The sequence below is a fragment of the Hipposideros armiger genome, unplaced genomic scaffold (genome assembly GCF_001890085.2).
Source record: "Hipposideros armiger isolate ML-2016 unplaced genomic scaffold, ASM189008v1 scaffold_282, whole genome shotgun sequence".
NCBI classification, from domain to species: domain Eukaryota; kingdom Metazoa; phylum Chordata; class Mammalia; order Chiroptera; family Hipposideridae; genus Hipposideros; species Hipposideros armiger.
In genome coordinates this window covers 438524-453873 of record NW_017731632.1, presented here as the reverse complement: position 1 = coordinate 453873, position 15350 = coordinate 438524, and the positions used below count along the sequence as shown (strand labels likewise).

General features: G+C 52.1%; 2 protein-coding genes and 1 long non-coding RNA gene across 17 annotated transcripts in view; 2 read left to right on the top strand and 1 right to left on the bottom strand.

The window, feature by feature from the left end:
• The window catches only part of ADD1 (adducin 1), an 82912-nt gene extending 80095 nt beyond the window's left edge, over positions 1-2817 (top strand). For 9 of the 11 annotated variants that reach the window (XM_019657960.1, XM_019657966.1, XM_019657967.1 and 6 more), the window contains one exon: positions 957-2817. In XM_019657960.1, the coding sequence (XP_019513505.1) occupies positions 957-1300 (344 nt within the window). In that variant the 3' untranslated portion in view covers positions 1301-2817. The remainder of the gene's footprint in view (positions 1-956) is intronic. The other 2 variants (XM_019657970.1, XM_019657969.1) reach the window with 2 other exon arrangements.
• A 567-nt stretch (positions 2818-3384) lies between these two features.
• On the bottom strand, positions 3385-7599 carry SLC75A1 (solute carrier family 75 member 1). Of its 5 annotated transcripts, none has more exons than XM_019657988.1 (13): positions 7488-7599; positions 6800-6995; positions 6596-6692; positions 6244-6347; positions 5744-5834; positions 5500-5657; positions 5114-5222; positions 4917-5028; positions 4583-4691; positions 4395-4485; positions 4226-4273; positions 4055-4144; positions 3385-3836 (listed from the first exon to the last, which is right to left on the bottom strand). In XM_019657988.1, exons 2-13 carry the CDS (start codon positions 6971-6973, stop codon positions 3721-3723), a joined length of 1299 nt encoding a protein of 432 aa, XP_019513533.1. In that variant the 5' UTR covers positions 6974-6995; positions 7488-7599; the 3' UTR covers positions 3385-3720. The 5 variants fall into 5 exon arrangements, with proteins under 5 accessions (XP_019513533.1, XP_019513531.1, XP_019513530.1 ...); XM_019657986.1 differs by having other exon boundaries at positions 5500-5661; positions 5744-5902; positions 6800-6998; positions 7488-7597; XM_019657985.1 differs by having other exon boundaries at positions 5500-5661; positions 5744-5902; positions 7488-7597.
• Positions 7600-7940: 341 nt separating this feature from the next.
• The window catches only part of LOC109390915 (uncharacterized), a 17072-nt gene continuing 9662 nt past the window's right edge, over positions 7941-15350 (top strand). The window contains exon 1 of the long non-coding RNA XR_002125671.1: positions 7941-8079. This is a non-coding gene — a long non-coding RNA (uncharacterized LOC109390915). The remainder of the gene's footprint in view (positions 8080-15350) is intronic.

The following is a 15350-nucleotide window of genomic DNA, read 5'->3' as shown; positions in this document are numbered from 1 at the left end:
CCCCTGAGCGCCCACAGGCAGCCTCTGCATGTTTCGAAGGTGTCCCCTAACTTCCTCCTGTGGAGTGGGCGAGCTGACCTCCCAGAGTCAAGCGCTAAGTCCGTGTTGGGGGCCCGCCTCCTGCGGCCACTCGCTTGTCACCCACACACAGCTCAGTGCCGTTACCTCCTGATGTCTGCCTCATGTTAAGTACTAAACCCTAACCTGCCAGTAGCTTGTAACTTTGTAGGCTATTTTTTAAAATCTGCAAAATGGATTTCCCCTGGTCAGTGTGACTGGTGATGGGAACCTTCACTGCAGACCAGCCCTCAGGCTGTTTCTTTAAGGCATTACATTGTGTTCTTTTTGTTTCCATATTCAGATTGTTACATGGCTTGATTTTTGCCCCTATCCTTTACTTTACATTGTATTTCTTTGCCTTTCATTAATTCTTCCATGAAAGTGGCTTTGTTTTGTTTGCTGTTGATGTTGCACATGGGTCTGGGAGTTACCTCATGGTTTTCCACAGGCTGCCGTTGTTTTCCATGATTGTCTCTGGGAGAGACCAGGTGTTGTGGACCCCAATTTAGATTTAATTTCAAGACTTCTAATACATGCCCTTTAGGGTTCTAGAGCAAACCTCATTTCGAGAGTTTAATGCAGACCATTGTACCCTGAGAATGTCCGCAGCTTGCCTTGACCACCCTAACTGGGGGCTGAGGCCTTGAGCCTGAGCCTGCTTTTGTCAGCATGCTTCCAGGAGGAGGAGCTACAAACCTCCCCAGTGGGGTCTGTGTTGTGTATAGTGGGCCACATGCAGCCTTCCGTTAGAGTGGAGCTGACTGACAGTTTCTTATTCCCGTTTTGGTAAAACCCTGCAGTCAGTGCAGTGGCAGTTTCTGTGCAGGGCACAGCCTCCCTGGAGGCCCGTCCGGGCAGGTGCCCTTTAACCCTGTCTCTCCTACCCTGCCCACCAGACCTGCCACAGGAGCCCACTTCCGGAGACGACAGTGATGCCGCCACCTTTAAGCCGACTCTCCCTGACCTGTCCCCTGATGAGCCTTCAGAAGCGCTTGGCTTCCCGACATCGGAGAAGGAGGAAGAGGGCCTTTGTGAAGCCCGTGGCCCTCTAAACCCCACCAGGTCCTCCACGGTGGCCAGCCCCGAGCCAGCCCCAGCCCAAGTGGTTGAAGAGGCCGCCTCCCCAGCTGCCGATGACCCCGGCAGCGATGAGTCTCCAGGCAAATCCCCGTCCAAGAAGAAGAAGAAATTCCGTACCCCCTCCTTCCTGAAGAAGAGCAAGAAGAAAGGCGACTGCTGAAGGCCCGTCTCGCACAGACCGATGCCACCAGACTGTCCCCGATTGTGTCCTGTGTTGTCTTCTTGTGTGATGGAATGCAAACAGCCCTCCCCTCGTGTAGCTAGAGCTCCCGCCCCGCCATGACCAGCCCCATGTAGACGGCGCTAACGTGCGCACGGACGCCCCTCCTGGGCCCTCAGCCTCAGGTCCCAGGGGAGGCCTGGTCACGTCCACCTCCGCGCCCTCTCAGTCTGCTCCTCAGTGACGCACTCTCCCTGGGGCATTAAGTCATGGTTCTGGCTGGATGGTCAGAGGCCCTGCGGGTCTGGCCTTGACCTCTCTTGCTCTCCTGCAGTGAAGTAACCCATGCTGTCTCTGCTAGGCTCCCCTTTACCCCAAGGTCTCAGGTGACTGAGTCGGGTGTTTCCTGCTGGCACCATCTGCTCAGTGATCTCACTTTGTGTACAGAGCCTCGGTCCTGTGAAAACACCCATGTGCCTGCCAAGGGCCCACGGCACCAGGACGGCCTTCAAGAGGCAGGTTTGAGCGGAGCTGGAAAGCCTGCAGCAGACAGGCCTGTGTGCACCCACTGCAGCCTGTGCACGGTCTAACCGATTCCCCCACAGCCAACCCAGTCAGGGCTCCGCTTCTCTGCCGGCTCTAGAGTCCTGTCATGGGGAAGGTGCATCAGGAGGGGAAGAGTCCTTTCTAGCATTTTCTTCCAGCAGATTTGCAGTTCACCCTACATTTCTGACTGTGAACGTGAAGGGCCACTTTTTGCTTTAGTTCGCTCAAGGGCCTGCTGCAGACTGCTGTAGAACAGTGTTCCTGTTTGAGGGGAGATTTCACTACTGAGAAGGATCTACTCTCCCTTAACTCAGCCTGAGACACCCTGGTTTTGGTAAAGGGTAGCTCAAGGCAGAAGCCGGCCCTGGTGGTCCCCACGTGACATCGTGCCCCGTCACTCGTGGAGCCCTCACTTGCTCTCCTTTCCTCACCGGTGTGAATTTTCCCGTAACTCAGATCCCTGGAAAATAGCGTAAAGCTGCTTAGTGGGAACTAGCTGGTGGCCCCATGGACTCCTCAAAGTGACCCGTTCTATTCTAGAGCTGCCTGGTGCCAGCCCAGTGCGGGCAAGCCTGCCTGTCCTTTAGACCGGCCCCCTGGGGAGTGGGGAGGGGCCCTTGGTGGACCCACAGACTGGACACCCAAGCGGGACCTGAGGCTGGCTGCATGGCCCCGAACACTGCTTCGAGCTTACTGACAAGCAAGCTGCTTCTCTTGTGTATCATTTTGTCACCAAGGTATGTTCAAGTTCCCACCATCACCCTGTCCTTGAGTTAACCATGGACTCTTCCTTTGCCCCTCCTTTCTCCCACATATGCAATGACTTTAATTTCCCTTTTGTAGTTTATTTTAACCCTTTGTATTACAACATGAAGTATAGTCGCATATAGGGACACAGGCTTACAAGGCAGCCCTGCATCCTTTCTTCATTGTAACACGTTTTACTCACAAATAAAGTTCTTTCAGCAGTTTCCTTGTCTAAACCTGGGAAGCAGTGTTACATTTTAATTCCTTTTCTTTGTCCCTTTAAAATAGGGCTTCCATAAGTTTGTCTCATGTTCCAAAAAAGACCCCAAAGCGTTTTTTTCTTGATGAAACACCATTTGTCGCTTAGGACTGGGGAGGACCTTCTAACCCAAAACCCACTGCCCTGGTGCCAGCTTGCTCCTCCCTGGGGACTGACAGTGGTGGCTGGGGGCTGCTGGGCAAGGCCGTCCTGATAGCCCCATGTCCCCTACCATCTGAGCAGACCCTGCAGTCGGCCCGGCTACAATCTGTGACAGGGACGGCCCAGCAGAGGGGCCCCAGCCCCAGTCTGTAAGGCACAATCCAGGTGTCACCTGGCTGGTGCCAAACCGTCTTGCAGGGCCCTGCGTCTGACGCCTTCCCCTCGCCATGTGCAGAAGACACGGCTGGGTCCTGTGTCTTATCTGGTCTGCAGGCCCGAGAGCCGTCCCACGCTGGCTGATGCCACTGCTGCCTGGGGGTCTCCCCAGGTGTGGTGTGTGTTGAGGGAAGCTGTGTACTGGAAAAGAGCACTTGGTATAAAATAGCTGCTTTATTTTGTCATTTAGATGCCAGACTGACACCCTGAGTTGCTGAGTAAAACACCAGCAAATCAAAAGCCCGCAAGGTTTGGAGTCACTCGGAAGGTTTGGAGTCACTCGTGCCGCTCTGCTCTGTGTGCAGCAGGCAGGGCTGCCCAGGTCCCTCCCACCAGCGAGGAGGGAGAGGAGTGTCTCGGGCCCTCTGGGCCTCCCTGGGCTAGGCTCCAGGGCCAAGGGCGGAGTCAGGCCAGCAGTGGGGAGTGGTCCTGGCCTGAGCCTTCCACTTTTCTGCCTCAGCTCCCCCGGCCTGAGGCAGGACTGGCTCAGCTACTCGGCCTTGAGTGTCTGTGCTGTAGGTCTCAGGTTCCGCAGGAGGACGAAGGGGAGCAGAAAGAGCCCCGAGCACACGGTGAAGCAGGCTGGGGCCCCCGCCAGCCAGTACACTGTGGAGAGACAGCCTGAGCAGTGACCTGGGCCCCCAACTCGCTACCCAGAAGCCCCAGGATGGCAGGACTGAGCTGTTGGGTTAAGTGCCTGGAATGGAAGAGGCAGGAGCAGACGCAGGCAGCTGAGGCAGGCCTGCCCCCGGAGGCAGCAGCCCCCTGGGGCCTGGCCACCAAGCGTGCACAGCGTGCCCCAAGTGCTATCCCACGGCCCTCACCTGAGGCGGCCACCATGGGCCCCACCGCCCTGGCCAGGGCGCCCAGGCTCCGAAGCGTGCCCATCACGGTGCCCTTCTGCCCAGGTGAGCCTGTGGGGGAGAGGGGACAGGCCATCAGGTGCCAGCCAGCCTCCCACCTGGGTGGCCTCAGTCAAGAGAAGGGCCTCTCACCATAGCCGGCGACCACGGAAGACAGGCAGGGCACCACGACAGCAGCAGCTGGCAGGGGACATGAGTGAGGCACCCGTCAGCCCAGAGGAGAGCAGGTGGGCTTGTGACCTGGAGGGATTCCCAGTCGCCAGCCCCCTACCGCACCCCTTGCCCTGGAGGGCTTACTCACCGAAGGAGTACAGCAGCAGCCCCAGGCCCAGCACAGGCAGCGTGTGCCCCCAGCCGATGAGGAGGAAGGCGGGGACCAGCAACAGGATGGCCTGTGGGCAGGCACAGCAGGCCTCAGGACCCACCCCTGCTGCTGCCAGCAGAACCCAGCATACCGCCTGCCCTCCACTTCCGGAGTAGCCTCCATACCCGCTTTACAGCTGCAATTTCCCTGCCAGGGCTGATCCGCCGGGCGTAGGCGCCCTGGATGGTGGCCATGGTAAGGCCGATGAAGAAAAACATCTTTCCCTGCTGCAGGCTGGGGAGGGGGGCGGGGAAGGGAGGGTTGGGGGGTGGCCCTTAGTGCCCAGCCCTGCTGGCCAGCTGCCCAGCCCTGCTCCAACGCGCCAAGCCAGGGAGCCCGGGTGACAGCCCCCGCACGACCCAGGTTCCTGGGCTGGGCCCCAGGGGATAAGCCAGGGTGGGATCCAGCCCTGAAGTAGGGGGCCCCAGGCAGGGTCCTTCGAGGAGCCCACCCTCCCACCTGCTGAACTGGAAGCGCTGGTGCGCAAGGAAGCTCAGCGTGTACTCCAGGCCCGAGAACAGGAAGAGGTAGAGGAAGTAGACCAGGCCGAGGCGGCGTAGGTGGCCGAGCCCTGGAGTAGCAGGAAAGTCTGTGAGCTGTGCAAGTCCACAGCTGCATGGCAGCAGGGCCCACCCTTGGGAGGGGCCACGCCTTACTTTCTCCAGAGAGTGGGTCCTGGCCCTGGGCCACAGCTGAGAAACGGAGCAGGGCCAGGGGGCTGAGTAGGTCGGCAGCAGCTCGGAACCCCAGGGTCACGGAGGGCGCCTAGAGGGGGCAGAACTCGAGATGCCTGCCGGGGGGGGCTGGAGGCTCCCCTGGCAGCCTGTGGACAGTGTGACCCAAACCTGCTCGGCACCTGCACCCTTCAAGGCCCCAGCCAGCCTGGCTTCCAGTCCACCTGCCAGGCCTAGAGGACAACAGGAGAGCACAGCCCAGCCTCCCCGGCACCTGGGAGTGGCACACAGGATGGGCATCCCGACAGACCCGTGGAACCGAGCCCCCAGCCCAGGGACCTGTCAGTCGTTTGTGCGACCAACCGTACCCGCTTCTCCGGGGGCAGCGTCTCCGGCAGGAAACAGAAGAGGAACAGCAGGTCAGAGACTGCGAAGAGCAGGGCCAGCCAGGGCGCCGTTTCCACGGGCAGGGAGGCACCCAGCATGGGACCCAGTGTGAAGCCCAGCGAGAAGGCCACCCCGATGACTGCCTGAGGAGAAGGCCGCCTGAGCCAAGAGGGAGACCTTGGCCCTGGAGTCCCCCGTCTCTCATCCCCCAGCATGTGCACTCACCATGCCACGGCTGCGGGCAGGAGGAGAGCCCAGGTCGGCGACAATGGCTGTGGAGAGGCTGACATTCCCCTTGCTGATGCCGCCAATCACCCTGGAGGCCAGGAAGGCCGCAAAGCTCTCCGAGGCAGCCCACACTGCGTACGACGCGGCCAGACCTGCCTGCCTCAGGGCAGGGGCCAAGGGCAGGCACGGTCACTTGAAGCCAGGAGTGGCCCAGAGGCTGGGCCAGCAGACCCAGGAACACTCCTGGGAACCTGCCCTATTCTGGGACATCCAAGGGCCACTTGTGTTCCCATTGCCCCGTGGGTGGTAGGAGCAGCTCTAGGACAGCTTGGCTTAGACACAAGAGCTACAGCTCCATCAAGCACCACCCCCAGGGAGTGGTGAGGGCCAATGAGGGGCCCGCAGCTGACCTCTAGCTCCCCAGAGAGCTGCTGAAGCGGGAGAAAGCTGCATGCTCCCCACCCCCCACCCCCACCCCTGCCTGTTGGCACCCATACCAGGGACAGCAGCATCACCGGGCGCCTTCCCAGGCAGTCAGAGATGGCTCCTGTGAGCGGTGCTGTGAGAAACTGTAGGACTGAGAACACCGAGCCAATCAGACCTGAAAGACAGAGGTCATGGTCACCGTACCTCACTCAGTCCCCAAGGGTCTGATCACACTGGCCCTGCTCTCCCAGGCCATGGACCTCAAGTGGAGGCGGCCCTGACACCGTGGATGGACACTCAGGAAGCAGAGGGAGCGAGAAGGCGTGGACAAAGACCTGGCATTGACAAGGAGCCCAGGGAAGGAAGGAAGGGTCGAGGAAGCTAGGACCCTAGGGGCCCCCAGCGTGGGGCTCAGGGCCATACCTCCAAACAGGACACTGTTGTACCTCTTCTCCACTGGCATCCCGATGGCTGCAGCAAACCAGTCCACCCCTCGCTGCCACGAGCCGTAGAGTGGGTCCTGGGGGACAAGGTAACATGACAAGGGCTGGGGAAGTCCCTGACGGGCCGAGAGCAGTGGGCAGCCCCGGTGGGGGCAGGGGCATCGGGACGTGGGATCGGGCTCACGTGGGCTCGGCCATGGCTCTCCAGCAGGCCAGGCAGCAGGGGAAGCAGCAACGTAAAGGCCAGCAGGTCCAGCAGGAGGCCGAGGAAGACCACAGTGATCACGCGCGCCTCGGACGCCGGCTGCTGGCGGATGGGTGGGCGCGGGGTGCAGCTCCCACCGGCTCCCCAGCCCATGACGGGGGCGCTCGGTTCCGGCCTGCTGGGGGTGTGGTAGGTCTGCACGAGGGCACCTCTGGGTACCTCAGCCCCAGATGCCTCCCCTACCACGGGGAAAACAGTTCCCAGCTACCATCATACCCCATCCAGCTAAGCGAGCACCCGTCACCCAACAAGAGGGTCCCTCTGTGCACCCATCCCCCTGACTCCCAGCAGGAAGCGGGCTGCGGGGATTGCGCAAGGAAACCACAGTCACCGAGGCCAACCGTCCCAAGGGGCCGGGGTGAGGGTATCGTGGCCCCAGGCAGCACCCCACCCCACGCAGCCACTCCACGCCGTCCTGCGGAGCTGGCAGGGAAACAGGCCCAGCAGAGGGCGGGATCTCTGCGGACGCGGAGGGCATCCCTGCGCCCCAGAGAACACGACCCCAGCCGGCCCCGAGCCCGGGCTCGCCTCCTGGGCGGGGCCGCGGGACGCGCTCTGGACGCTGGAGTCCCATGCCCGGAACCGCGCGCCCAGCTCTGCCCCGAACCTGCTGCGGCCGCGCGCTCAAGACGGACTGCCGGATGGATGGATGGATGGATGGACAGAGCGACGCGGAAGGGAGCGCCTGGCACGCAGCCTGGGGCCGGGCGGGAGCTAATATCTCGCCCCGCCCCCGCCCCGCCCCCGGAAGTGGCTGCCCGCCGCGCGCGCCCTTCCGCCGGAGCGGCCCCGGAGCCGGCAGTCGGGCGCGGCCCGCAGGCCTCGAGTCCCCGGCTCCGCCACGCCTCCCGGGCGCCAGGCCTCCGGGGGTCGGGGGACGCTCTCCTGCGGGCGGGGCGGCGCCCCCGCCGACTCCGGGACCGCGAGGCTCCAGGCTCCGCCCAGCACGGGGTCTGGCCGTCGCGTCCGGCGGGTCACGGACCTATTTCCCGGAGGGCCGGTGCGCGGTCGCTGGGGACGGGGCGGTGGTCTCCTGCCATCCATCCGGTGGTTGCTGAAATCCAGCGCTGGAGGGGCGGGTTCACAACAGAATGTGTTGACGGACCGCATTCCCGCCCCCCCACGTCTGCCCGACGGGACTGACCCTCTCTCTCCAAGGACCTCCAGGCTGTGGGCCCTCTACCCTGCAGGGCTGTAAGGTGGGGTCCATCCCTGGGGTCCTGCCTGCACCCGCCACTCTGCCAGCTTGGGTGCACAGGCTGTCGTCACCCACCAACACAGCAGCTCCAGCCTGGGGCTGGCCGCGCGTGGTTTCTCCACACACGAACATCTGGGGTGGACGGTGCCTTCTGCTTGTAGGGCTGAGCCGGAAGTCCCAGCACAGGCTGGTGGAAAGAGGGACCTGAGGTCAGAAACAGGGACCGCCGAAAGCCACAGGCTGGAGCTGCCCTGTTAGCCGCTCCCCACAGGGTCGTGGGAGAAGCTGTTGCCCTCATTGGGGCACACTCACCCCTGGCCCAGGGCCAGAGGAAGAGACCCCAGAGCAGCGGAAGAAGCTCTGGACGTCAGCACCTGGCCAGCACCACCTCCACCTCCCTTCCGTCTTCTAAAATTCATGCCCGTCTGGCCAACCCTAACCTGAGACAAATGGGGAAGGCAATTCTAGGAAACGAAGTTCACCTTCCAAGTTGACATGTGACTAAGCACCAGTCCACCCTTGTCAGCTTGGCACCCACACAACCCTCTATACTATAACCAAAAGGAAAACCCACTAGCCCTTTCCCCAAGGAAGACCCCATGTCCCTTTTCCACGCTTGGGTCATGTTCCTCTTCTCCCATGCTCCCCACTTTCAGCAGCCTGTAACTTGAGATAGATTTACTTCATTAACACTTCTTACCTTAGATGGGAGGCCAGTGGCAAAAGGGAAGGAAAAGGGTTGGATAATACATATGCAAATTTATTCATACTGCGATACTGTGGCCTAGGCACCTATGGTCTTTAACTAACGGCAGCCCACACCAGACTTTGGGGCCTGGCAAACCACATGCGGATGGTCCTTCATTTTATTTTATTTTATTAGTTTCAGGTGTACAAAACAACATAATGATTAGACATTTACACTCCTCACAAAGCGATAAAACCCCCAAGTCTACTACCCCTCTGATATATTGGGTCGGCGGGAAAGTCATGACGTATTTTTCTGTTTTTCAATGCAAAAATGAGTCATGAGTTTCCCGACAACACAATATATAGGTGTTACAATACCATTAGCTGTATGCCCTATACTGCACTTTATGTCCTGTGAATATACACAGGTGTATATATATATATATATACCTGTGTGTGTGTGTGTGTGTGTATACATAGACACACACACACACACATACACAAGTCTATTGGAGTTGAGGTTCAATATTATTCTACTTCAGCTTTGGGTGTAGAGTGCAGTGGTCAGGCCTCTACACAGTCTACAAAATGATCCCTCAGGTAAGTCCAGTACCCATCTGGCACCCTACATAATCTGTACAACATTATTGAATATATTCCCCATACTGTATTTCACATCCCCATGACTATTTGGGGACTACCAATTTATACTTTCTAATCCCTTCACCTTCTCCACCCCTCTACTCCCCTCCCATCAGACAACCATCAGTTTTTTTCTCTATATCTCAGTCAATTTCTGTTTTGTTTGCTCATCATTTCTGTTCTTTAGATTCTACATATAAGTGAGATCATATGGTATTTGTCTGTCTCAGTCTGACTTATTTCACTTAGCATAATATCCTCTAGGTTGTTTATCCATGTTGCTGCAAAAGATAAGATTTCATTCTTTTTTATGGCAGAGTAATACTCCATTGTTCAAATGTACCACAATTTTTTTTATCCAGTCATCTATTGATGGGCATTTCGGTAGTTTCCATATGTTGACTATTGTGAATAGTGCTACAGAAAACATAGAGGTGCATATATTTTTTCAAATTAGTGTTTTGGATTTCTTTGGATAAATACCCAGGAATGGAATTGCTGGATCATAAGGTAGGTTCTATTTTTAATTTTTTGAGAAACCTCCATACCAATTTGCAATCCCACCAACAGTGCACGAGGGTTCCCTTTTCTCCACATCCTTGCCAACACTTGTTGATTTGTTGAGGATGCCATTAGACAGGAGTGAGGTGGTATCTCATTGTGGTTTTTATTTACATTTCTCTAATCATTAGTGATGTTGAGCATTTTTTCATGTCTATTGGCCATCTATATGTCCTCTTTGGAGAAATGTCTCTTCATGTCCTTTGCCCATTTTTTTTTTCCCTCTGCCCATTTTTAAATTGGATTGTTTGTTTTTTGTAGTTGTTGAGTTGTATGAGTTGTTTTTTAAAATAAATTTTGGATATCAGAGGTATTATTGGCAAATATATTCTCCCATTCAGTAGGATGTCTTTTTGTTTTGTTGATGGTTTCCTTGGCTGTGAAAAAAACTTTTTAGTTTGACATAGTCCCAGTTTTTTGTTTTTTCTTTGTTTCCCTTGCCTGAGGGGATGCATCAGTAAAAATATTACTAAGGATAATGTCTGAGAGTTTACATCCTATATTTTCTTCTAGGAGTTTTATGGTTTCAGGGCTTACATTTAAGTCTTTAATCCATTTTGAGTTTATTCTTGTATATGGTGTAAGAAGGTGGTCCAGTTTCATTTTTTTGTATATATCTGTCCAATTTTCCCAGCACCATTTATTAAATAGACTGTCTTTAACCCAATGTAAATTCTTGCTTCCTTTGTCATAGATTAAATGACCATGTAGGGATGGATTTATTTCTGGGCTCTCTATTCTGTTCCATTGATCTGTGTGTCTATTTTTATGCCAATACCATGCTGTTTAGATTACTATAGCTTTGTAGTATAATTTGATATCAGGTAGCGTGATGCCTCTCTCTTTGTTTTTATCTCACAGGCTATTCGGGATCTTTTATGGTTCCATATGAATTTCAGGATTATTTTTTCTAGGTCCATGAAAAATGCCCTTGGTATTTTGATAAGAATTGTGTTGAATTTATATATTGCTTTGGGTAGTATGGACATTTTAACTATATTAATTCTTCTTATCTGTGAGCATGGTATGTTTCCATGTATTTGGATCTCCCTTAACGTCTCTCTTCAATGTCTTACAATTTTCTGAGTAGAGGTCTTTTACTTCCTTGGTTAAATTTATTCCTTAGTATTTTATTTTATTTATTTATTTTTTTTAAAGATTTTTTTTTTAATTGGGGAATTGGGGTATGGGAACAGTGCTGGGGAATTGGGGGAAGGGGAACAGACAAGTTGCTGTCATTTTTGTTCTTCAATTTAGTTGTGGATGATGTTGCTTCACTGGCCCAAGTTGGCACCATCATTGCGCTCTTCCCAGGTAAGGCAGATCAGTCACCGGCTTCTGGACGGCTGCTCACTGCGGCTGCTGGCCGCTCACGCTGGCTGCTGGCTACACACAGTAGCCCATGGCAACCCACTGCAGCAGGGGCTGCAGCCTACACCGTTGCCGGCGACTCACGGCAGCCCAGCTCCAGGATGAGCTGTTGTTCAGCATCTTAGCTGTAGAGGGCAGTGTCACTGGCCCTCATATGCATATGTGGGATCTGAACTGGGGCCCTCTGGCGTCCCAAGCCAGCTCTTAACCAACGCGCCACTCAGCCAGCCCTATTTTAGTTTTTGATGCAATTGTAAATGGAGTTTTTTTCCTTTTTTTTTTTTTTAAGATTTTTTATTGGGGAATTGGGGGAAGGGGGACAGACAAGTTGCTGTTGTTTTGTTCTTCAGTCTAGTTGTGGAGGACATCGCCCCACTGGCCCAAGTTGGCGCCATAACTGCGCTCTTCCCGGGCGAGGCACATCAGTCGCCGGCTTCTGGAGGGCCGCTCACTGCGGCTGCTGGCCGCTCACGCTGGCTGCTGGCTACACACAGTAGCCCATGGCCACCCACTGCCACAGGGGCTGCAGCCTACGCCGTCGCCGGCGACCCACAGCAGCCCAGCTCCAGGTTGAGCTGTTGTTCAGCATCTTAGCTGTGGAGGGCAGTGTCACTGGCCTTCATATGTGGGATCCGAACCGGGGCCCTCTGGCGTCCCAAGTCAGTTCTTAACCATTGCGTCACATGGCCAGCCCATGGAGTTGTTTTCTTAATTTCTCTTTCTGATAGTTCATTATTGGTGTATAAAAATGTGACTGATTTCTGAATATTAATTTTGTATCTGGCTATTTTACTAAATTCATTTATCAGTTCTAATAGTTTTTTGGTGGAATCTTTGGGTTTCTCTATATATAGTATCACGTCATCTGCAAAAATGACAATTTACCTCCTTTCCAATTTGGATGCCTTTTATTTTTCTTTTCTGATTTCTGTAGGTAGAACTTCCACTACTGTGCTGAATAAAAATGGTGAAAGTGGGCATCCTTGTATTGTCCGTGATTTTAAGGGGAATGCTTTTAGCTTTTCCCCATTGAGTATGTTAGCTGTGGGTTTAATATATATATATATAGTCTTTATTATGTTGAGATATGTTTCCTTTATTCCCACTTTGCTGAGAGTTTTTTGTGTTTTTTTATCATAAATGGATGCTGGATTTTGTCAAATGCTTTTTCTGCATCTATTGATATGACCATAGGATTTTTATTTTTCATTCTGTTTATGTAGTGTATCACGTTAATTGATTTACGGATATTGAACCAACTTTTCATACCAGGAATGAATCCCACTTGATTGTGGTATATGATCTTTTTAATGTATTGCTGAATTCGGTTTGCTAATATTTTGTTGAGGATTTTTGAATCTATTCATTAGGGATATCACCCTATAGTTTTCTTTTTTTGTAATGTCTGTCTGGTTTGGGGATCAGGGTAATGGTGGCCTCATAAAATGAGCTTGGGAGCTTTCCCTCTTCCTGGATTTTTTGGAATAGTGTGAGGAAAATAGGTGTTAATTCTTTTTTGAATGTTTGGTAAAATTCATCTGTGAAGCCATATGGTCCAGGACTTCTGTGTTTTGGGAGCTTGTTGATTACTGATTTAATTTCATTGGTAGTAATCAGTCTGTTCGAATTTTCTGTTTCTCCTTGATTCAGCCTTGGAAGAGTCTATGCTTCTAGGAATTTATCCATTTTTCCACGTTGTCTAATTTGTTGGTGTCTAGTTGCTCATAGTATTTTCTTAATTTTTAAAATTTATTTCTGTGGTATCGGTTGTCACTTCTCTTTCATTTCTATTTTAATTTATTTAGGTCCTCTCTCTTTTTTTCTTTTTGTTTTAATGATTTTATTGGGGGAGCGAACAGCATTGGGGAATTGAGGAAGGGGAACAGACAAGTTGCTGTCCTTTTGTTCTTCAGTCTAGTTGTGGAGGACATCGCTGCACTGGCCCATGTTGGTATTGTGATCATTGGGCTCTTCCTGGGTGAGGCTGATCGGTCACTGGCCATTGGACGGCCACTCACGGCTGCTCACACTGACTGCTGGCCACTCATGGTAGCTTACAGCAGCCCATTGCAGCCCAACTGCAGCATACGCCATCGCCGGTGACTCAGGGCAGCCCAGCTCCAGGTCGAGCTGTTGTTCACCATCTTAGCTGTAGAGGGCGCAGTGTCATTGACCTGCGTGGGATCCGAACCAGCAGCCCTTTTACTCAGAGCTTGTGCTCCCAAGCCAGCTCTTAACCAACAAGACACTCAGCCGGCCTCTCTCTTTTTTTCTTGATGTGTCTGGTTGAAGGTTTGTCGATTTTGTTTATCTTGTCAAAAAACCAGCTGTTGGTTTCATTGATCTTTTGTACTTTTTTTTTTTTTGTCTCTAGTTCATTTATTTCCACTCTGGTCTTTATTATTTCCTTTTTTGTACCCACTTTGAGTTTATTTTGCTGTTCCTTTTCCAGTTCCTTTAGGTGTAAAGATAGACTGTTGATTTGAGATTTTTCATGTTTGTTGAGGTAGGCCTGCATTGCTATGAATTTCTCTCTTAGGACTGCTTTCATTGCATCCCATAGATTTGGGGCCATTGTGTTTTCATTTTTGTTTGTCTCAAGGTATCTTTTGATTTCTTCCCTGATCTCAGTTTTGACCCACTCGCTATTTAGCATGTCATTCAGCCTCCATGTGTTTGTGTGCTCTCTGGATTTCTTCTTGTAATTGATTTCTAGCTTCACTCTTCTTAAATTTATTGACACTTGTTTTGTGGCTTAACATGTGGTCTCTCTTGGAAAATTTTCCATGTGCACTTGAGAAGAATGTATATTCTGTTGCTTTGGGGTGAAATGCTCTAAAAGTATCAATTAAATCCAGCTGGTCTAAAGTGTCATTTAAGGCCTCTGTTTCCATATTGATTTTCTGTCTGGAGGATCTGTCCATTGGTGACAACAGGGTGTTGAAGTCCCCTACTACAATAGTGCTACTGTTCATCACTGACTTTATGTCTGTCTGTCAATATCTGTTTTATATATTTAGGAGCTCCTATGTTAGATGCATAGATGTTTACTAGGGTTATGTCCTCTTGTTGGATTGATCCCTTTATTATTGTGTAATGTCCTTTGTCTTTTATTATAGTCTTTGTTTTAAAGTCTATTTTGCCCAATATAAGTATTGCTCCTCCAGCTTTTTTCTTGTTTCCATTTCCATTAAATATCTTTTCCATCCTTTTACTTACAGTCTTTATGTGTCTTTTGATCTGAGGTGGGTCTCTTGTATACAGCATATGCATGGGTCTTGTTTTCTTCCCTATGTCTTTTAATTCATTTACATTTAAAGTGATTATTGATAGGTCTGTAGTTATTGCTATTTTTGTTTGTTTGTTTTAAGCTGAGCCATCCTGCTACCGGTTGGCAGCTCAGCAGCTGCTCAGCTCGGGCCGGGAATCGAACCGCTGTTGCTCAGAGCTCAAAGTCTTGAGCGAGCTCTTAACCAACTGAGCCACTCGGCCGGCCCAGTTATTGCTATTTTTATATTTTTCATCTTTGTTAGTTTGTTTTCTTCTTTCTTCTGTTTGAAGAAGTACTTTTACATTTCTTGAATTCCTTTAGCTTTTTCTTATCTGGGAAACTCTTTATCTCTCTTTCAATTTTATTTTATTTTATTTATTTATTTATTTTAGCTGAGCCATCCTGCCACCTGTTGGCAGCGCAGCGGCAGCTCAGCTCGGGCTGGGCATCGAACTGCTGTTGCTCAGAGCTCACACTGTTGAGCGAGCTCTTAACCAACTGAGCCATTCAGCCAGCCCTCTCTTTCAATTTTAAATGTTAGCCTTGCTGAGTAGAGTAGTCTTGGTTATAGGCCCTTGTTTTCATATTTGAATATTTCCTGCCACTCCCTTCTGACCTGCAAAATTTCTGTTGAGAAATCAGCTAATTGTCTTATGAGAGCTCCCTTGTAACTAGTTGTCTTTCTCTTGCTGCTTTTAGGATTCTCTCTTTGTCTTTAACCTTTGCCATTTTAACTA

Excerpts from the sequence above, each read along its gene's own strand:
- SLC75A1 (XM_019657986.1), bottom strand. The coding sequence starts at position 6,973 with ATGGGCTGGGGAGCCGGTGGGAGCTGCACCCCGCGCCCACCCATCCGC. Across the intron at positions 6,693-6,799 it reads AGAGCCATGGCCGAGCCCAC|GACCCACTCTACGGCTCGTG; the intron begins GTGAGCCCGATC and ends CTTGTCCCCCAG. Across the intron at positions 5,903-6,243 it reads CGGTGATGCTGCTGTCCCTG|GCAGGTCTGGCCGCGTCGTA; the intron begins GTATGGGTGCCA and ends GCCCTGAGGCAG.